This window comes from Brachyistius frenatus, unplaced genomic scaffold (genome assembly GCF_029030835.1).
Source record: "Brachyistius frenatus isolate BFR_SWC_R1_liver_20210118 unplaced genomic scaffold, ASM2903083v1 Contig_9, whole genome shotgun sequence".
Lineage (NCBI taxonomy): Eukaryota > Metazoa > Chordata > Actinopteri > Embiotocidae > Brachyistius > Brachyistius frenatus.
The window spans coordinates 5,393,588-5,416,991 of NW_027210608.1; the positions used below are offsets into that span (position 1 = coordinate 5,393,588).

Here is a 23,404-nt window from a genome sequence, read left to right on the forward strand (position 1 = left end):
GATGCAAAAAAAAATTGGTAGTCATCCATTTCTTGTGCTCGATTTATACAGCAACTCTCCTTTTGATTCACCCATGCTCTGAAAAGATCTTAGACGTTCAGGACACTCCAGTTTCATCCCTCCGCCCAACTGAAATCCACCCTAATCCCCATGTCCCTCTCAGATGTCACTATTAAAATTTGGTAATTTATGTAAACGTCAAGCCATACTTTTCCCCTATCCAGCACCAGTGTGAAATTGAAAGGGGCTATCTGGAAAAAGAGGAAAAAAACTTGAGACGCACGCATATACAGTGCTTTAACCCTCAGGCCTGCAGGGTAATGGTAGGATTAATTACTGTTGAGTTTGACCCAAGGAGAACTAGAGCAGATTATCCCAGATGCTGCAGAGGAAGGCATTAGTGCTGCTCGTCCCTCCATTGCAGCAGAGAGACAGCAACCTCAACCGCTAGGATGTCACCATGACCTCACTGATCTGGCCCGCTGCGCAAAACCACATAGCATACAAGAGGCTCACGTGGCAGCAGCGGCCATCCGACGCTCCAGTGTGCATTTTTGTCACCGTCAGATGCCACGCAGGAGGCTGTAAGCCAGCTCCTCTCCTCTCAGCAAGCAGGCATCAGAGGAGGAGAATAATGTGTAATTACAATAGACAATCTAAAACAAAGCCCTTCACTTTCAATGAGTTCCTCTTGGAGAAGGTAAGGTTACCTCAAGGGGGAATTCTAATGAAGCAGATGGTTGAGTGCTCACAGGGGCAGACACAGACTGTCCTCCTTTTTACAGCCTGCCAACATTTCCAGCATTGTGAAGAGCTTCACCTGTCTCTTGACCGCTCTTTGTGTGCATCTGGGTGAATGTGTGTGTGTGTGTGTGTGTGTGTGTGTGTGTGTGTGTGTGTGTGTGTGTGTGTGTGTGTGTGTGTGTGTGTGTGTGTGTGTGTGTGTGTGTGTGCACGCAAAAGACTTTTGCTTACTGACATGTCTCAAAAGCTGGAGGGAAAAAAAAGCTCACAAATTTGCTTATTTCCTGCATCCTGCATTAGTGTCACCAATTCAGCATCAGACCAAATGTGAAATAATATCACAATCTCACTTCTGTTCTGAATTATGGTGTCAGGAAATGGGCAGAAACGTTTTTTTGCAGCACATTATGATGTCACAGTGAATTTGACCTTTGCCCTTTTGGTTATAAAATGTCATTATTTTATAGAAATCTTTGTGAAATGACATCATAATTTGCATAAATATGTTTTGGTTATGGCAACACACGTGTTTTGTGAGGCCACAGTGACTTTTAACCACCAAATTCTGATGAGTTCTTTCTAAAGTCCAAGTAAAGGTTTGTACCAAATTTGAAAAATTCCCCTCAAAGTGTTTCTGAGATATCATGTTCACAAGAACAGGACGGGCAGACTGGACAGACGTGAGGCCATAATGACATTGACTTTTGCCCTTTTAACAGCAAAATCTATTCAGTTCATCCTTGAGTTCAAGTGAAAGTTTTTAGCCAAATTTGAAGAAAATCCCTGCAATATGGCAAGAGTGCGATGGACGTATGGACGGACACTTTGGGAACGTAATGACTCCAGTCACTGTTGTTTCCAGCATGGAAGCATAAAAATGGTGCTGGAATGCTCTAAAGAGGTGTGCATATCACACTGCTATGTCTCAGAGACTTTGTCAAATGAATTTCAAAGCATGCGGCATGTATTACAAACAACAGAGAAAAAAAAATCATCGCTACAGCCAGGTGTTCCTTATATTTTATTCTATACTGTTTTATTTCATCCAGTATGTGTGCTTATCGACAGTTCACTCCTTTCACTGCCACACAAACAACGAGCCACGGCTACTGTGTGTGTGTGTGTGTGTGTGTGTGTGTGTGTGTGTGTGTGTGTGTGTGTGTGTGTGTGTGTGTGTGTGTGTGTGTGTGTGTGTGTGTGTGTGTGTGTGTGTGTGTGTGTTTGTGGTTGTTGTGTGGGTCAGCGCAATGTCCCATAGGTACCCATCAAGTCACACCATACCTGTACAGTTCCCTTATTGCTTATTCCCATAGTTCCCATGTTAAATGCAGAAAAAATAGATATCCATAGATCAATAGCAAAGCGGTCAAAATATTGTCCTCCTCAAAAGGTTGTTAGTCCTCATAAGAAGTGTTGAACCAGTCACTGCCTTCATGAAACATAAAAGGTTGAGCCTTCAGGTAGAAAGTCTTTGTTTGTAGCATCATGTAACGAAAGTGTCCCGTTCTGGCGCCACACCAAAGTAGAGAGATTATACAATGCAAATGACAGGTTTCCTTAAAAATCGTGGACATGTTACGAACTCTGTACATACACACAATTTGGTGAACATTGCTTATCATTATCTGTTATGGTGCTGATATTACTTAGTAAGACAGTCTAAAATAAATACAGAAATATAAATAGGTCCTATGGAAATATATAAATCTCTATAAGTAAGTACCTTGTCGACATTATGTTCCCAAACATCAGATTAAGTGGAATTATAGCACGTACTTCAGCAAATGAAAGACAGTTTCGAGAGACAGGATTTTTTTTTTTTTTTTTTATGTAAACCCTCATCTCTTCAAATAGAGTACAAATGTGCCCTTTCTGTTTCCTCCCATCTAATCCAGTGAAGAGCAGCCTCACCTTTGGCTTCAACACGGTTTTTTGATCAGCTGCAACCAATAAAGAAACATATGTAATGTGTATTTTAAAAACCAAATCTCTCATTTGAGTATTTGTTAGATTACAGAACCAAGTCATATTTTGTACATGAACAACTATGATGGATTAATGATTTTATTTTGACAGCTACAAAGAGAGAATCCAGCGAGGTACCTGTTCAGTGCCATTACCTTGAAGGATCTTCAGCTGATCTAAAGGAGTGAATTCATATGCACCCTACTGTTGCATTTTATTCCTAAACTGGGTCAGATTCAGGTTACACTGCCCAACAGCCCACTTTGTGGTCAAAATAACATTACTGTTGTGTTATTCCATCTCACTGGAGCAGCAGCAAAAGAGGTCAGTTGTATTAGATGCTACAATAAACAACTTTTCACCACATATAGCAATCTTCATCTCGAGCAATCACTCTGAGGTACACTGTCATACTGGACACCTGAATCTGGTGCTTGTGCATGAAATAAGTTGAGTGTTTAGGGAAGGGTAGGAGGAATTTATGGTCATGAATGAATAACGAGGGCTTCTGGGAAAAAATAATAATAATAAAAACACACGTGCCTTTTTCTCCCCTGAGAAATTGCAGGTTTGATTCCGCTGCTGCTACATCTAATCCTCAATCACAGCAAATGATTTCATTAGCGTGCATCGCTGATTCACCAACTCATATTCATGGGCGAGTAGGGCCGCACAAAGAGAGGGGGAGCCTAAGATTAGGCAGCAAAATTGGGAGTGCACCAAACTGAATCTGAGAATGCTGCTGTTACAGAAACAACCATGAATTGGAAATGGTACAGAGGTGCCATGTGGAGCTCCACCAAAGCTCTGTGATTGAGGGGAAAGGGTTGGGTGAGAGGGGCTGCTGGCTGCTTCAAAACACATCTTGATAGCTAGGGACAACAGCAGGGCCAGAGCCAGGTAGGGCCTCAGGTAGGAAAAGATTAATACTTTTGCCAGACAGGGTTAAGTGTTTTTCACTCTCAAGACAAGGTAGCCCTGACCTACATTTAATTTAGTTAAAATAGAACCACACATTAAAACTAATGCCTGATGTTAAAATGAAACAATACCTTTCAGGATCAAAACAGTTTGCCACTGTTTCCTCTGTATTGGTTTACGAAAAGCCGAGCTCTGAGCGACTGGACACAACGCTGGCAGCTTTCATGATCTTTCAACTGCCCTCCATTGCTGTTTCTACTATTGCTCTCAAACAGCAGTTTTCTAGACGGGAGACACAGGGAGACATGAAAATAGTTCTCTGCATGAGTGAGTGAGTCACCGTTGTTTTTCTTTATTCGCCTCTCTCAAAAGACACAAAGTTTCAAAGCCTCCTTATCTAATTCCCAGCTGATTCCTCTAAAAAACACTGTGTCTATTCTACATTACGCTACAGATGCGGCTGCAGCAAATAGTCTGGGAGGATGGAAATAGCAAATCCCCTTGAAGACTAAACATCGCTGTCAGGTGAAAATCTTGTTACTCCAATTTCGGCTATTTCCAAGTCTTTATTCGGAATGAAGGATTACATGGTCTTCTATGAGTTGAAAATATTTTATGACCCAAAGGATTATGAACCCCCTTCTCATTTCCATTACATAATTTCAAAGCTGCATGGTTATCAATCAAAAACTGCTTTCCTGCTTTCCTTATGTAGGAAAACTGCAGTTTTCCTACATAAAAAAGACCAAGGCAGGAGATTTTGCATAGAGGCCAGACAGGACATTATGCAGATTGTGTCAGCTCTCTAACTGACAGTGACAGATTCAGCTGACACTTTGCGCCCACCCATCCCTCACTAAACCACTTATCTGTGATAATGGACCAGACTAAGTTCAGGCCAACTAATCAAACCCTGTCCAATGTCTATCTCTCCCTAAACTCTGACCTTTGCCCCCCTGTCCTTGCCTCCTCCGACAGCGGTCAGCCTCAGCCATCGACCCTGCCAAGTAGCGTGGTTCACGTACACCGCACACACACACACACACACCCAACCAAGCTGCTAGCTACATAACAACGGCCAAAGATTTCCCTCATATGCTCCTAATCAATAACAAGCTGAAAAACATCCACTAGCACTCAGGAACAATCATAAGGAAGGGGCCAACATGTCACAAGTTCCCCATCAGCATGAGTACCCCATGGGGTGCCTGCCTGTCTACCGGTCTTCCCTGTGGCTGAGTGTCCAACTACATCATTCCCTCAGTGCATCAATGTCTCCTCACATCCACACCTTTGTCTCGCAGACTGGCTTCAAACTGCTCTTCAAATCCATGCCTTAATAAGGTCATATTGTGAGGAAAAAGGAGGACTTTTTGTTGACGTGCGAAGCGCAGCAGTCTATCTGCTTTTATGCAGGGATGCACATACAGGACAATCGAGGTTTAAATGCCTACACAGTGTGCAGACAATCAATATTGCAGATGTGAGACAGCTCCAGGTGTTCACTTTGTCATTTCTGTCACAGAGCTCTGTCCCCCTCACCCATTTGTTACTCTCAATGGTGGTCTAAATAGTCATACTATAAAGGGCAGGGAAATGTTTCAGAGCTTGTGGGAGAGGTAAAGAAAACACTGCTAGAGTGATTAGTAACACAATCATTATCGTTTTCACCGAGGGAGGTTCTTGCTGTGTCCACTTCCCTTTAAATTCTACGTCAGTAGTTGATTTGCTACATTTCACATAATGACTGGTAACACAAATCACTGCTGGACGTACAGCACTCGGCTGCACTGAACAATGTGGTGTTCCGTCAGACTTAGAGATTCAGTGCATTATAGCTTCTCCAAAAATTATAATGTTAAAGGTGCAATATGTAAGATTTAAGTCCCGTCTCGTAATACCACTTTGAATGTTAAATGACAACAGTGAGTTTCAGAATGTGGGTCCAATTTTGCATATTCTTGCCCTGCTGTTAGTTAGTAGTTGGCTTATTTCATTTTATAACGGATCATTTTAAAAGTTAAATTGGCTAAGCCTACAGTTTGTGTTGAAGCTCGCCAATCTAGGATTTTAGAAAAGAAAAGTAGCAAGAAAAACAAAAACATATATTAATACCATCTGGACTGTTTTTGTTTGTTTCAGCTTGTGTTGGGCTTGTGTAGCTACATTAAAGATCCATTTTTAGTTGCGCAAAGAAGGCAGTACATCTGCTACATAAGATGAGTTCAGTTTGGTAGGTGGTTAGATGAAGTGCGGATTCAGCTGATCACGTATGGTGATTCTAACTGGTCCGAACTATATATCAAGAACAAGCTAACATATGAACACTCAGAAACATCATACACTTAGCTACCTTTATAAGCTATTGCAACACAGCCAACATTAGCTTTAAGGGCTATTTACTCACCGACGAGCAGGAACGTTACGAGTTCAGCATCAAACATTCTTTTACTCGCCAAAATCTGTTTTCAGCAGTGGAAAGAAAGGCCAGTGTTTACTCTTGCTTTAATTCTACTGTATTTTGCAGAGAGTTTCAGGTCATTGTTGTGTTTAGTGTTCCATTTATTCAGGTTAGAATATGCTACCTCTTCTTCCTCTCTTGTTGTACTGAGGGCAGACTGGGCACAACAATGACTGACTGTTGCCTCTTGAGCAGTGGGGTGGTATTACGAGACAGATGGGCTCACGCTGGCTGGTTAGCCTTCGGACTTCTGTAGATATCTCTGCAACACAATACAGGCATCTTTTACATAACATCAAAACGGTTAATATGACATATTCTGTTAAAAATGTTGTTTAATTTTTGATTAATTGTTGTTTAATTTGAACTTTACAAATATTTTCTATCTTACATATTGTACCTTTAAATCTGTAATCACAAAAGTGGTCAGCACAACTGGCTATATAAACTGACCTGACAGAACTGAATGCAACAAGAAAGTGGCAAATCAACCAGTTATAGATTTGCTTATTAGTCAACAACATCATGTTGGAATAGTTGAATAGACTCTATTTTTGCAAGTTGCAGTGTCTGATCTTGTGGTTGCGTGCATGACTGTAAAATATGCATTCATGCAGCTGTGTGTCATGTCATGAGTATTGCTATACCTTATTATAGGTACTTCAGGGAACTGTAATGAGGAGAGAGCATCGTCACTGTGCACCTCTGTGTGTGAGTCCATGATAGCTTGTGAGGGTCAAGGGATTACAGACATGTCTTGTTAAATTAGGCTGCTGTGGCTGAGTGCTGTGACTGAGTTATGGACTCAGCTGTCTGAGTGGAACCTGGGTCTGTCCTGGTGATGAGCTACAGACCAACATGTAGAAGCATATCACTGCTCGTCTCCCATGGGAGTTTAGTGATACCTTCCTTGATGTGTATACAGTTTTCTTGACTACTACAAAGCTCTCGGAGAGTGTCGACATATTTTGAATGGATATGCTTATTTAAAGGGCCTTTTCGCATCTTTGATGTTGGACTAGAAACATCTGAATGATTTAAATATCATCTATCTTCTATGTTCATGTGAAAATGACAGTACATCCAGTGAAAATTGTTAACTTTTTTAACATATTTGGACAAGCAGACATTTGATCCTCTTTAAAATAGTGCCTATTAATAAAGGTGATATACTCAAACAAATGACACATAAAATTGACATTTTGTGGTAATTGTCACAATTAAAAAAAACAGATCAGTAAAATGGAAAATGTATGTACATTATAAATCAATTTATCACAGCCTCAAATCCATAAAAAAATTTGAATAAGGGCTTCAAGATTACATGCATATAATGGAAAACCATCTTAGAAAGAAACAGTTGGAACCTGTCTTTCTGAAACTTCTCACATCGAGGGTCTGCTGTTCTCTTTGCTAATGAAGTGTGTTGTGTCATCATGCCAAGATCTACAGAGCTCTCTAAGGCCTTCAGAAAAAAATAGTGTGGATGTCTATGAGACTACACCTACAAGTGGCATGGATTTAAAACAACTGCCAATTTGACCAGGACCGGCCGCTCCATTAAATTCAGCCCAAGAACAGATGGTTTGATACCGAAAGAAGTCTCCAAGAACCCAAGGATGTCATCACAGGATCTGCAGGTAACTTTTGCAGCTGTTGGTGACAAAGTGCATGTGTCTGCAATCAGAACGTTTGTACAAATATGACCTCTGTGGGTAATCTACCAAATAAAAGTACAGTGTGCTAATGAAAGCAATGTCAAGACCCATGTCTTTTGGAATAATGTCCTCTGGACAGACAAATGAAAGATAGAGAGGTTTGGCCACAGTAACACTAGACATGTGGCATGTTTAGTAAGTCATACCAACTGTGAAGCATGATGGTGGACATTTTATGGATTGGATTTCAGGGACTGGGCAGCCTGGAGTCATCGATTGAACTATGAAATCTGCATCATATGAAAGAGTCCTTGAAGATCATGTGAGGCCATCTGTCCGAAAGTCTGAACCAGAAGTAGATCTTTCAACCAGACAATGATCCAAATCACACTAGCAAATCCACCAAAGAATGGCTAAATAAAATGGAAGCTTATGGAAAGGCCTAGTCAAAGCCAAGTTATGTTTCCCACTGAAATGTTGTGGAGGGATTTGAAATGAGAAGTAAATGCAAGAAAACCGGCAAACTTTGTGCAACTGAAGGAATTTTGCATAGTAGAGTGGTCAAAACTTTCAGCAAGCTGATGTCACACTGATGGACAAATATATATATACACACATACCTACAAGAAGTTATTCTGCAAAAAAGGTCTGCCAACATTAAGGATGTACTTTCTTTTTCCACAGAAGTATATTATATCTAATGATATTTTTGTTGAATAAATGAATTAAATAAAATTTGCATGATCAAGTACAATATATCACATCTATCTGTAGGCAATGTATCAAAGAGGATCAAATGTTTGCCTATCAAACATAGAACTTCAAAAAGCCAACAAATTCCAACAATTGTATTTGTTTTTTTCCCATGACTGTAATTTGTACATGTATGCAGTGTACTGAAATCTATTTATTAAGTACTGTGCAATTTTGCTGAGGGTTACAGCAGTGGTGCAGTGCTACAGGAATACTTTATGGAGCATATGCGGTGAAGAGTGTGCTGTTTTAGGCAACTTACCGAGTTACATATGCAGATTGCCTCCCAAACAATTTATCCAGTTGTGGTTCTGTGTCTTGCTAAAGGACACTTTGGCAGTAAAAATGTCTGCTTATGAAAATGTCAATCAAAGGTATTGAATCAATGACCTTTTCAGTTATGGAACAATCTTTTAACCCCCTGGGGCAATGTGCCTTCAGTGCATGTACCATAGCTACAGTACTTACTTGAAGCAACAATAAATCTACATACATTCAAATTTTCACACTCAGCACTAGCCTTCAATGAGGAGAGATGTCTATTGACCATATAGCAGTTACAACAGAAGACGTAATGCGCAAATTAAATATCAAGTGGCATATTTCAGTCTCCAGCACTTTTCAGATATTTCAGCTTCTTTACTGAATTTACTGTATTTCCTAAATAAATGAAAGTCTTGTTCTGGGGCTATTACATATCTGACTATTTTGGACTTTGAACAGTCTGAGTGGTACAGAATGCATCACACAAGCTGTGGTTAATGGAAGTCCTAGTTTTTGTGTAAAAAAGTTATTTTTGATCAGTCTTGGGAATAGTCTTGTCTTGCATCCGACTTTTCCACTGATTCACACTTATTCTCACTAACACTCACACATTAACAGTTGCACAGAGTCAGGAAGAAAAACAACACACGCGTTCTACACACATTAGTGGCATGAGCTTGGAAGACAAAGTGAGCTTGTTAGGACATGGTTGAGGACTCTGCAGAAAGCCAGTTGCTCACATAGTGTTATTTCTCAATATTGAGATGGAGGGTAGCTCTCTGAACCCCTGCTTCAAAAAACAGTATTAATACAATAAAGTGGTATAAAATAAGGATCGATGGGCCAAGAAGAGGTGAATTATTATCCCACAGGAAAAGTCTTTTTGGTTTCCTAAAATCTCTTCTCCATCTCTCAAGGTTTTGAAAAGTTTATACATTGAATAAATAAGTACAATCTAATAGATACATTTAAGGATCAACAATATGTGATCCCAAATGAGATGGTACAAGAGTCAGCCTGTCTCGAAGCATGTTGTTTTAGCTAAAAATTGTGATAATTATTTTTTTTAAACACACAAAAAAACCTTTATACATGCAGGTATTAGTGCATAGGTTCCTGCAGAAAAAGAGTATTCTTGTGTTGTAGTCCATTGAATTAGCTTCCCAAACATCACCAGATGAATTTGGCATAGTTATAGAAATAAAGAAAATTACTGTCCTTTAAATGGAGATCATTTTCACACCCTCCTAGTCCCTTGATTAACTTAGCATTTAAATATATATCTATCTATATACAGTAGGTATAAATAAAAAAGGACAAAGCATAAAACAAATATAGAGTATTCTCGAGCTCTGAGTTACAAGGTAAAGTGTCTTTTGAATCACAGTAAATTTAAAATCTTGGTAAAATAAGAGGTGGAACACAGTGAAGTCTGAAGAAAGAAAACAATTCCACAAATGGATATAGTGTGAGTGTTTCATTTCAGGGGAGCAAAGGAGGGTGTGATCAAGCCTCACAAATTGGAAGGGAGTTTGGAGCGGACAGTTTGAGGTTCTAGGTCTGATGAATAGGCAGCAGAGCCTCTCCGAAGAGGCAAGGCCGGGGAGGTCCCAGGGGAGTGAGTCTGGTGAGGGTGCCCTGGAGACATCTGGATTGGAGGAGTCATGTGCCCTGGCACTGAGCTACAGGGTTTCGGTACACGAGTAGGTGAGGAAAATGGTGATGGGTAATATCCAGTTTCCACAGAGGACCGAGGAGTTTGGTGCCCTAAGGCCTGGGACACCTCCTGGGGCAGCGATGGGTGCGAGCTGGATAACAGCTTTAGGTCCTCCGAAAAACGTCCCAGAGGAGAATCTCTCCCTGTTGTGTGTGGCTGGCTGGGAAGCTGTGAGGGTAGAGAAGACTGAGGCATGAGCAAAGACGAGTGGGATCCTGTGGCACTGGAAGGGTCGCTGTAGTGGAAAGTCCTGCCTGCCACTGGGCTTTGAATAGTAGGACTGGGTGCCACCGGGGTAAGGCAGGGAGAGGCGTTTGCTGAACCATACTGGGCCAGGGAAGCCAAGGCAGACCTCTCCAATGACATCTGTTGAGGAAAGCAGCCAGTTTGGAGGCCTGTCAGGCTAAAATGGCTCAGGGAAGATGGGTATCCTTCAGGAGGCTGCTGACTGTGTTGTCCTCTGCTAAGTGATGGGGAGCCTTGCGTGGGGGACTGGAAGAGGTTTAAGCCACTGGTAGTCCTACCTCCTCCAGCAAACTGCTGCAGAGGAGCCACCTGAGGAGCCTTCGGAGGTGGCTGGTTATGGACAAGCTGACCAGGCATTGGGCTGGACGAACCAGTGGATATAGGACTATGGGAGGAACTCAGAAATCCAGCTGGAATTACACCGGAAACCCCACCACCAGGGCAAGCTGTAGACCCTGCCATATGGCTCCCTACTGCACCTCCTACTGGTCTGCCAATATTTCCTCCAATAACACCTCCCCCTGGCCCGCTTGAACCTCCTCCTATATGGCTAGTTGTTGATCCACCAGAGGCCCTTCCCAATGATCCTGCAGGATTACCTACTGTTGAATCACCAGAAATCCCTCCAAATGTTCCCCCAGAGGCCCCACCAGAAATCACACCCATAGATCCATCAGAAGCCCTCCCTAATGATCCTCCGGTAGTTGTCACCACCAGTGATTCTCCAGAAGCCCCTCCCACTGATCCCCCAGAAGCTCTTTTAATTGATCCTCTAGAAGTTCCTCCCATTGATCTCCTGGTTGTATCTGGTATTGAACCACAGGTAATGCCTACCACTGATCCACCTGATGTCCCACCTGCTAATCTGCCACAAGCTGCACCCACTGATCCTTCTGATACTCCTCCCACTGTTTCCCCTGAGATCCCTCCAACTGATCCACCAGTAGCTACTCCAAACCCAAATTGTCCTCTGGGATTTACTTCGGTCACTCCAGTTGTAAAGTCCTCCCCAGCCCAAGCGGTGTCTCCTCCAGTGGCTCCCTCAACCGAACCTCCAACTGCTCCACCTGAAGACCACCCTGTAGCACCACCACCACAGGCTCCAACTGCCCCTCCACTTAGTCCTGAACCTGTGCTTCCACCTATAGATCCTTGGTGGAAGAGGTTTGAAAGAGGTGGGGTGCTGGAACGAAAGGGTTGTTGATGCTGTGGCTGCGGGTGTAGCTGGGCCATACTAGACGAGGGTGAACCAGAGGATGAGTATTGACCAAAGGGGAAGATAGAGGCCCCTCCCCCACTGGACCCAGACCCTGCCCCACTATGTCCACGGTGGCCTCCGCTACCTGAGGCATGTTGGCTAGAGCCAGTTGCCCCAGAACCTGATGTCATGTGCTGGGCTCGAAAAGAGGCCAGCAACGACATATCCACCCCAGTGCGCAGCTTTGAAGGTGTGCTAGAAGGAGAGTCCCGAGCAGAGTCAGGTGCTGTGGATGAAGGAACCAATGTGTGGAACTTCTTAAGTCGGTTGGGAGGGTCCTTTAGGGAACCCAGAACAGACAACGGAGGTCTGAAGAGCGTTGGTGGAAGGTGGGGATGATGTGTCAGGGCAATGGCTACTGAGGTGGTGGCGGCCGCTGCTTGGAGTGGGGCCTGGATTAGGGGGGCCCAGATCACAGGGGTAGGTGACGGAGGCGTCTGAGGTGGGGCGTTCTGCATAAGGTGGGCGCAGTGGGCCATGTCCCTGTCGTGCTGCACAATCTGCTGGATGATTTCATTCTCCTGGTAGTTGAGTACACCAGAGCTGAGGTCGTGTTGTACCTTGTGCTGCAGGATGGAGTTTTTCTTGCCTTTAAAAGCACATTCCCAGACAAACACAGGAACAGACACAGAGAAACAGAGAGTGACAAGTGAGAGAAGAAATCAAATGAGAACGAGCACAAATCTTAGAGGCAGTTAGAACCAGGTTTACATTTGGGTGTACATGAGAACCTCTATTTTTCCAACAACCCTTTTCAAGAGACGAAGTAAACACAGCTATGAATGAATAGACAAAAAAAGGGTACCTGAAAATCACAAGTGGGAAAAGTCAGGAAAAGGGATTTCAGAAAGAGACACAAGATTGAACAGAATGGGGAAAGACAAAGCATAAAAGAGCAGAGAATAAGAGAAACAACAAAAGATAGGTGGGAGGTAACTACCCAGAGACAGAGGCTCAGGATGCATGACAGCCTAAGGTGTAGGCGGAGTATGTTTGACTGGCTCTTATTGTGATTCCCTCGTTGACAGGGACAAAACATAAAGCAAACACTCTACCACGAGGTGGAGGTTCAGCCTGGGACAGAGCTGCACTGAGCTCCAACCTTCAACAATCTCTTTGATGTCATATTTTCTACGCTGTTATTAGCAAAAACTTGGAACCATTTTCTAAAATGCTTCAACATCTATTGCATAACAAACTAAATCTGAGATTCAATCTAAGAATGGACTTTCATTTCACGAGTGCTCACTCCTGGTGGTTTTGTGCTCTGTCGCTTTTCACTCTTGGAACACTTGAGGTCTGAAGTCCTTTTGGGTTGTGCACAAGGTCAAAGAAAGAAGTTGAAGTTGCGTCACTATGACTGGCTAACTAACTACTGACCCACCCTCCTAAGGAAATGTGCACAACCCCTACCCTAAAGTCCATTCGTCATTGTTGAATGGACGCACTAGCAGTGACGGTTAATTCACGAGTGCCATTTTCAATTTAGTGTTAACAAAAGGCTGTGAAATCCGAAGATATTGTAAATGCAATTAGGCCCAGATCAATCTCTTCATTTTCTTTTATGACTTCGTGGCATATTATTTGAGGCATTTCCGTGAGGTATTGTATCTACATCCAGCCTGACCTGGCACCACCTGACCCTTTATCACCTGCACACCTCAAATCAGATTGTGCAAAGTCCATCAAGACAGTAATTAATGTGTGGATCAGTGCTGTGTGAGTTACTTTATTAGGGACTAAGGGTCTGCATGAGCATCCAGCCTGGGAGAAAGGACACTCACAGGAGACCATTTCACAGAAACACGACTATCAGCCCACCACATCTTTTCAAAGCAGCCATTTTCTACAAAGAGACCCCCTAAAGCAATTTCTCTATCTTCCATTCTAAACATAGCTGAGGATAAAACAGAGCATGCAGCGATGGCTGAGTGATGATACAGGCGAGCCTTTCTTTGTGAATTTTTCATCTGCCCAGGCAGAGCCTGGGAACAGTGATGGATATGGAGAGAATATCAATTGTATGCGTAAAAGAAGTCACGCAGGGATTTCAAAACCGGAGCTGTATCTGCATGTTTATATGCAGATGACTTTGAAGGTAATTTCAGTCATTGAGGATCTGTGAGAAAATTTGTATAGCCCGCAAAATTTGTCTGAGAGCTCTTGCTCTGGTTTGAAATATTTTTGCTCTCTTCGCCTTTAAGCAGCATGCAGTAAGAGACACTGTCAACGTCACTGAATCTCACTTATTTTAAATATTTTGCTTTGGTTCACATATTGGCTTGAGTGGATGTTATTTCAGTTTTAAAATGTAATTTTCTCACCAATACGATCCAGCCTGTCCAGGGCAACAGTCTCAAAGGCCCGTCTCATCATAGGATACTCCTCCAGTACCTCATTGAAGTTGTCGACAGACAGAGAGTACAGACGACAGTATGTGTCGGCTCGAACACTGGCTGTCCTTCTGCCTCGTGTCAGCAAACAAATCTCTGCAACAAAACACAGCAGATAAGCAACAGTTATACATCGGGGTTAAACACTCAAGTTCATCTACGGTTGAACTTAAAAAATAAAAAGTTATACAAGAGACAGTGCTATTGATTTCTGTATCTGATTCACACTAGCAGTCCATCATAAACAGTCATAATCACAAAAAAGCTAACAGGTAGCTAAAGGCTATATCAGTTTTTCACAGCCTTAGGCTTCTGCATAAAATGAAACATCTTCAAGTGACAAAGGACAAGTATGTTTTTGATCATTGTACCAACCTAAAGCATCAACCATTCATTATCCATATGTCAAGAACCCAGGTCTTTAGACAAACATTTTTTTACCTTTGGAATTGAGTAACACATACATGTATTAATACCCACCATTCACTCCCTGACTAATACACATTACACCTATAATTTAATGAAGCACATCATTTCATCACTTTTTTTTCTTCAGCAAATACGTTGAAGATTATGCAATGTGATAGAATGAAGTGCAATAAAAACTTTCAAAGAAAAACTCCAAAATTACATTAAAAAAAAAATGCAACTTTTTATAATCCATCAGCACCACACCTCATGTCATTTTCAAAGCTTATATGTCTGCCTGCCCTCATCTGCCATTCCTGCTCAGGAAAAATAATGCCCCATTTAACAAGCTGCACTGCTGTAGAGCTGTGGTACACACATGGTGTGTGTGGGTGCAAGTGTGTTCATACTGCATGTTGATGTTGTATGAGCAAGTGGAATGTGTGTGTGTTTGAGTGAGTGTACACAAATGTATGTGAATGTACTATGTGTGTGTGTGTGTGTGTGTGTGTGTGTGTGTGTGTGTGTGTGTGTGTGTGTGTGTGTGTGTGTGTGTGTGTGTGTGTGTGTGTGTGTGTATGCCAGTGTTTTATTCATGATAGGAAGGCAGTATGGGAGAGTAAGGTAAGGTGAATATACAGGCGCTATATTCTGCATATACTTTATATGCAAACATATGAATATTCTTATATGAAGGTATTGTATAGATCTATAAAATGCTATTTATTGTATGAATGTTTTTATGCATAAGGGCAGGGAATGACTTTGACATATGCATTTGTTAGTGTATCATGTGTTTCTACACATTCCCTAATGTCTTTTCTTTTTAGCTTTCATCTCATCTTCCGCCCTCCCTTCCTGTGTTCGCTATCACACTCCCTCGTTATCAGAAAACCATTTCCAGCTCATTCACACACAGACACACACACATGCTCTCAATTCTCTCACAGAATGCACTTCCCTTCCCTCCTTAGCCTACATCAAATAAAATTTTTAAAGAATCCTTCATCTAACTTCTATTCAGAAATTGCACGCATAGTTTGTCTCTTCACTTTAGCTGAATTTATCTTCATTGTCACCTGCTTCGGTGTTATCCTTTTATATTTTGTTCGATGTTTACACATAAAGAGCTTTCTTCTACAGTATGGGGCGATGCCAGACCTACACAGGCTTAAAAAAACAAACATGCGTTGCTCAGTTGTGTGAGTGTTTGTATGTGGGTATAATGACAGTGAGCTGTGTGTGGGTGCATTATAGAAACTGATGCTGTCAGTGATCCAGGGTTTGTTAGGGGCTAGTACCAACCAATCACAGCTAATCATGTCAGCTCCTCTCATCCCTTTAAAAGCAGTGCTCATATCAACAAAACCTTGGACGACCTCTGTTGTGCCCCAACAGTTTTGCTGATTTTTACTGCATAAAACAAAAAGCTAAAAACACCAAGATATAACTGAAAGGTGAGATGTCAGCAAGAGCATAGGAGGTTGTGAGCAGCAACTCACTTAATCATAATCGCATCGTCAATCAAAATTTGACATTGCACACTACTCAAAGTGAGAACAGCAGATACAGAATTTCCTGTATCATCAGGCAGCTGCAAAAATGACTTCATTAACCAAAAGACAAAACCTGTATCTGTCATTGCCTTTGCCAATGACAAATGCTGCTAAGCATGACACTGGTCAACAAAAATAACCAGAATAAAACAAGGTATTTCTGTACATGTTGATGTGTAAAAGAATGTATGATGAAAGTGAAAAAGTATCTTAAAAAAATATGGTTTTTAGAGCGATCTACAATGGGGAGTCATATGGAGAGCAGTGGTGCCCACTGTGAGCAGGTAGATGTCACAAAATTGTGTAAATGTTGGTGCCTAATTTGCAGTGCTGTGAAAATGCCCCCACAAATTGTAAATGTTACAGGTTTGAGTTAAATAAGAGTTAATTCAGTTCGTACATTTTACTTTTCTTTAAGGTTGTAACTAATCTGACAAATAATAGAAGCATAAATTGGATCTCACTTATCTATTTGGATGGACTGAAAAAAAAACCCATTTCAGTTTGATAAAAGCATATCAAAAAGAGCAGAAATGTCAACCTTACACATTTCACACATGTAGCATTCACTGCACAGCAACTGCAATGGATTGCATTAGCCTGACATGACTTTGTATTCTTCTGGTCACTCAGTGTAAAGTGGTTATGATTGTGTGCAATGGTTTGAAAATTGAGACAGGGGAACTGATAAAGGGAGAATGCATGATTTGACAGGACATATAGTGTGAAATATGTGCTGTCTACGAAGCATAAGAACAATCTCATGTGCAGTATGTTTCTGTTGTTGGTGGGTGAGAGAGAGAGCATGCGTGAATGGACAGCGGCTAACTTAGCAAGAGAGGTGGGTGAATGTAAAAGATGGAATAAAAATACCACGTGTTTCTGTCTGTGCGCATGTGTGTGCGTGTACTCATGCGTTTGCACATGTGTTGTGAGTGAATACTGTAAGTGTGTGCTGGCAAGGCTGTAGCTGTGCTGGGGGTCCATTTCCCACAGCACTGCTCCAGTAATCCCCTCTGGAGAGGAGCATCGCAGCTCTGTATTAAATCCTCTTGTCCCGTGGCTTTCTGGATGAAGCCAACACAGACAGGATGAGGTAGTGAGCTGCATTGAGCCCTCTGACCTCATATAACTGTCTTTGCAGAAGGCAAGTGAAGCCCAGGCAAATAACCGTGCCATCTGAATTATAAGTGAAAAAAAAGAAGAAAATCCATGGCGTGGCTTTGGTCTGGTGTGACTGGCTCTGGGCTAAACAATAAGAGATTAGCGGGCATCTCTGAGTGCGAAAGAGCTGAATGCGGGCAGCTGTCTTGAAGCTCAACACTGTCCTGAATATTATGAAGTTTCACATTGGGAGACTCGTGTAAGTAGATAATAAATATAATGGGGATTGATACAAAAACTGTTAATGTACAGTGCATCCGGAAAGCATTCACAGCGCTTCACTTTTTCCACATTTTGTTATGTTACAGCCTTATTCCAAAATGGATTAAATTCATTTTTTTCCTCAAAATTCTACACGCAATATCCCATAATGACAAAGTGAAAATAGTAGTCTCCCAGTTCCTGCCACTGAAAAACATCCCCACAGCATGATGCTGCCACCACCATGCTTCACTGTAGGGATGATACTGACCAGGTGATGAGCGGTGCCTGGTTTCCTCCAGACATGACGCTTGGCATTCAGGCCAAAGAGTTCAATCTTTGTTTCATCAGACCAGAGAATTTAGTTTCTCATGGTCTGAGAGTCCTTCAGGTGCCTTTTGGTAAACTCCAGGCGGGCTGTCATGCCTTTTACTGAGGAGTGGCTTCCGTCTGGCTACTCTACCATACAGGCCTGCTTGGTGGAGTGCTGCAGAGATGGTTGTCCTTCTGGAAGGTTCTCCTCTCTTCACAGAGCAACGTTGGAGCTCTGTCAGAGTGACCATTGGGTTCTTGGTCACCTCCCTAACTGAGGCCCTTCTCCCCCGATTGCTCAGTTTGGCCGGGCGGCCGACTCTAGGAAGAGTCCTGGTGGTTCCAAACTTCTTCCATTTACGGATGATGGAGGCCACTGTGCTCATTGGGACCTTCAATGCTGCAGACATTTTTCTGTACCCTTCCCCAGATCTGTGCCTCGATACAATCCTGTCTCGGAGGTCTACAGACAATTCTTTGGACTTTATGGCTTGGTTTGTGCTCTGACATGCACTGTCAACTGTGGGACCTTATATAGACAGTGTGTGTCTTTCCAAATCATGTCCAATCAACTGAATTTACCAGGTGGACTCCAATCAAGTTGTAGAAACATCTCAAGGATGATCAGTGGAAACAGGATGCACCTGAGCTCAATTTTGAGTGTAATAGCAAAGGCTGTGAATACTTATGTACATGTGATTTTTTTCGTTTTTGATTTTTAATAGATTTGCAAAAATTTCAAAAACAATTATTTCACATTGTCATTATGGGGTATTGTGTGTAGAATTTTGAGGGAAAAAAATAATTTTAATCCATTTTGGAATAAGGCTGTAATATAACAAAATGTGGAAAAAGTGAAGCGCTGTGAATACTTTCCGGATGCACTGTATGTTTGGAAAAAAATTAAATAGGAAAGCTGAAACAAATGAAAAACAGAAAGTAATTGTTCAGTGATCGACTGCATTCAACACTGGTGTGACAAAAAACAACTGCATCTACTCAACATTGTAGCTCACCTAAAAACGAAAAAGTATTTTTGGATGAACCAATTACATAAACTTTTCTGTTCATCCTTGAACAATTGATGTCAAATAAACACAGTACACAGACATAGTAGCTAACCTCTACTCTTATTTAGCAAAAAGCTAGACTGACTAGCTCGACCGACTTTAGACAGAGAGTTCTTACTCCACATCCATAGACTGTTTATAAAAGGGGAAGTAGCTTCCGGGTCTGAATAGATCTGCAATGCTGCATTAAAGTACAATACCACTGAAGGCCACTAGGGGTTGGCTTCAAAAAGCCTCAGCTCCATATTCAACCATTCAACTTCTCTCATGAACTACAAAGTAAATAATTTTTGTCCACAAGTCATTATGGTCTCATTACTATCACTCCTTCTGATCAACGCTTTGGTGGCCCATCTAAAAATAATTCCACAATAATTTAAATATTTGCCTCAGAGCTTTATGTCTGAGAGGGGCGGGGGGCATCTGTTGAAATTAACATGCCTGGAGCACAGTCAGGTTTTTGGTGGGCAGATGTCCTCGAGTTCCCAATCAGATAGAGTCAGATGTACTGCTTGCTTATCCCTGGGTCGGCCAAATAAACTGCCAAGAAGGCGACGGCCAAATGCCGAACTCGAGGCTTCAAAATGACAGTTATCAAATCAATGGGTGACATCACGGTTGGTTGCCGCTTTTCCACATTAAAGTGAACAGCGGCAGATAGTTAATTTACAGTTACCTTATCGCCATTTTGATTCTGAGGATGTCCCTCAGCGAAAGACTCACAAAGCTGTGACGAGCACATGAACAGAACATTAAAAAACAACTTTATAGTCGCTCTAGTGTCCAACAACAGCTAGCCTCTGTCTAGCTGGCAGCAGCCTATTGGGCAGCTGAGCCATGCGAACTTCCCTGTGATGAAAAGTCACAAATATGACATGAAATAAAAGTATCACTGTTGATTATTTCATAATATATAGGTACATTTACATATTTGTTATCTTTTTATAAATATATTTTGTATTAATTTATGTTATACTGAACACTATTGGGATCCCCAGAAGCCACAATCTTATACTGCTGAGCAACAAGTAAACTTATGCACTGCACTGTTTACTTCGAGACTGCTTTTACGGATGGTTCGTGAGTTACATGCAATTTATGTATGAATGCTTTACCCCCACTGCTTACTCACATCTCCTGTGACTCATCACAATACTCCGCAAATCCAGCATGAAATCATAGAACAGGCTTAGTTGGTGGCGCTCTGCATGTCTTCTGCAAGGGGCGTGTGTTTTTTCCTCAAACTGACTTATACAATAACCCATCTCTGTGTGGTCCTTGCTCACAATGGGGTGATTCATCATCAGCCTAAAATTGTGGGCCTTGTCAGCTCGAATTTGCAAAGCTATAATATCATCGTGAGACAAAATAATTGGCTGTCTGTGAATCAAATATGTTGTTGTACTCATCGTAATATTGTTTGACTGACTAAATACAGCATTTAAGAAAAAGAGTGAGTGAAAAATAAAAGCAACAAAATAGGCAAAAGGTCGCTACTCTGTCAATAAACTGAAAAGGACTAACTTCATAACCTTCCTGTTCTGTCAACCTGCCGTCCTTTTCTGTTTTCAGGCCCAGCAGCTATTGGTTCCCAAAACTGTATTTACCAAGTGACTGCTGTATGCACATCATTTCTACCATTGGCACAATGTAATTAACTTCCCTCCACTTAAGTGACAATGCAGTCATAAAAATTGAATGACACCAATTAAAATTGGATGTTGTTCTGGTAGAGGAGGAATGAGATATCATGTGCTGTGACCTTGGTGAGAACACACATGATGTGTCTTCTGCTAGATGGTGTCCCCACGTGTCCTGGGCTCTTACTGGAGAGATGCTTCCCCCGAGTCCCTGCACCTGCTCTCAATGTGGAGAGTAGAATATTACTGTGAATGTGTGTGTGTGTGTGTGTGTGTGTGTGTGTGTGTGTGTGTGTGTGTGTGTGTGTGTGTGTGTGTGTGTGTGTGTGTGTGTGTGTGTGTGTGTGTGTGTGTGTGTGTGTGTGTGTGGGAGGAGGGGGGAATGATAAAGCAAGACAGGGAAATTATTGAATGAAAATTATTTCATTTATAGACAGTGGGATTCAAAAATCTAAGATCACTAATAATGATGCTTTTAATTTGCATTTGTTGACATTTTATACAAATTTGCCATTACATATGATCATATCAGCTTAAGAATTTGGGTGAAAAGCTGACTTTCTGAAAATATTAAAGAATTTCAGGATATTTTAGTATTTGTTTGCCTTTTTCTTTAATGACAGCAGCACTCGAGCTGCATGGACTCCCCCAGTTTGTTTAAATCTGACAGCTCATGTTATACCAGTTTGATCTGACAATTTTCCAAAGAGCTTCTCGTGATGTCAGGGATGTTTGGCTTTCTCAGTCTGTCAGTGAACCATAAATGTTGAATGGAGTTGAGATCAGGTGACTGTGGAGGAGAGTCCATGACAGTCAGCTGTACTTGGTCTTCTTTGGTCTTCAAGTGGTTCGTGTAAAGTTTTGAAGTAAGTTTGAACTCATTTTCCTGCTGCAGTATAAATTCTCCTCCACGAAGATGCAAACCAGAGGGTGGAGCATATCTTTGAAGAATGGAGCGGTACTTCTTCTCAATCAGGGTGGAGCCGATTTGGTTCAATACACTATGTTATCTTTCTCTTTCCTGTTCATCTCCTTACATACTGTACACTCTGTTGTTACTGCCTACAGGTTTGTCCTAACCCACCCCAAGTACCTGGCCTTGTTGCCCCTCCTGATATATAGTTTAGGGATGCGACTCGTCCTCTGAGACTACAAGTAAATAGGCTTCTTTTGACACTAGTTTTGCTGATTGGCATCTTTATTGTAGTCCATTTATTCCAATCTTCAATGAGGTTGCTTTTCTAACTCTCAGTGAACAAATTTTGATGTATTGATCTTTTAATTGTGTGGTCACTTTTCCACAAAGTGTTTTAGACCATGCACTGCCCCCTTTACAAACCTTCAGTCTAACCATGATTTGATGCTGAGAAAGCCCCTCTCTGCTCCAACTCAGGGAACTCTAATAGTAATACTAATTTGATGATGAATTTGGTGTTCTAGTGCAAAATATAAATAAATCTTTGAAATAATTAAAGGATGGGTTGTTGTTGTTTTTTTATCTCAGACTTAGACAATTATTGTAGAGTCCCTGCTTAAGTAAGCCGCCAGACGGTACTCGGTTTTCTGGAACTTTATTTGGAACAATAAACAGGCTACTGCGGGCCGTAGCCAACGCCAACATTACGGCTAATTCTTACCGGTCGCTCTACACCGCATGTCCTCGTCGCACACACACTTGAACTACTCACAACAAGCAAGGAGAACAGGACACATCCCCCCTTAGCTCCTGACCAATCACAGGTGGCTGTCCCACCCTGTTCACTGTCATAGGTATAGGAATGACTGACAGGTCTCACAGCTTATCTAAATACAGCAACAACAAGCATGAACACTGTAACATTTTTAACAGTTAACCTAACATGTCACCCAGGCCGTAACACTATGTTCCCCCCCCCTTTTACAACCGCATTTAAAACGTTACAATTTGAAGAAAAATAAGCACATAAATCTCCTTTTTGAATACAGTATACTCACTGTTCAGTAACATGTCTACTTTGTTGTACAGACAACTAGAGCGTTAGAAACTATGCTCTTTATGAGGTTTTCCCTTTCCCTTGACCCCTCGGCTACATCCACTCTGGGAGCAGGGAGCCGAGCAAAATACAGTCAATAAAAAAATGTACAAGGTGAGGCTGGTGCAAGAAAGGCTGTTGCATGAAAATACAAACCTTTATAAAATTTTAACTGGAGACAAAAATTATGAATACTCGAGAGATGTGTAGTTCCTAAATCTCTGCAAAACACAAAGCATCTGCGGGCAAAGCATTAAACTTGAATGAATTTGAGTTAATTTGTCGTGAACAGCAGAAAAGGGAAGAATGAAGCTAAAACAAAGGCACAATCACATCTTAATATGTTTTTTGGTAATGAATGTGTTGAACAGTACTAATTTTTCAGATACATGGCAAGTTAAAATTGAGCAAAGAACAGAACATTCTGCTCAAGGCCTCTTTCTATATTTCTGGGTCACTGAAAAGTAGCCAATCACAACTTTCTTTGCACAGCCTTGACAGCTTTAAACAAATTAGATTGTTTAGCAAACTGCACGCGTAGGCTGCATGTGTACATATCCACATGAGGTACCTGAAAACTGCGGTGCATGAAATGTGAGTGAATGCAAATGCTGGCCTTTGAATGAGCGTTTAAAGAAGTTGAAGTCTGCGTGTGCATCTC

At 41.7% G+C, this 23,404-nt stretch overlaps 1 protein-coding gene across 1 annotated transcript in view; it reads right to left on the bottom strand.

Moving 5' to 3' along the window:
* Positions 1-952: 952 nt before the first annotated feature.
* The window catches only part of hcn4 (hyperpolarization activated cyclic nucleotide-gated potassium channel 4), a 73,680-nt gene continuing 51,228 nt past the window's right edge, over positions 953-23,404 (bottom strand). The window contains exons 7-8 of the mRNA XM_069690434.1: positions 14,312-14,476; positions 953-12,576 (exon numbers count right to left, since the gene is read on the bottom strand). Coding sequence (XP_069546535.1) covers positions 10,280-12,576; positions 14,312-14,476 — 2,462 coding nt within the window. The 3' untranslated portion in view covers positions 953-10,279. The remainder of the gene's footprint in view (positions 12,577-14,311; positions 14,477-23,404) is intronic.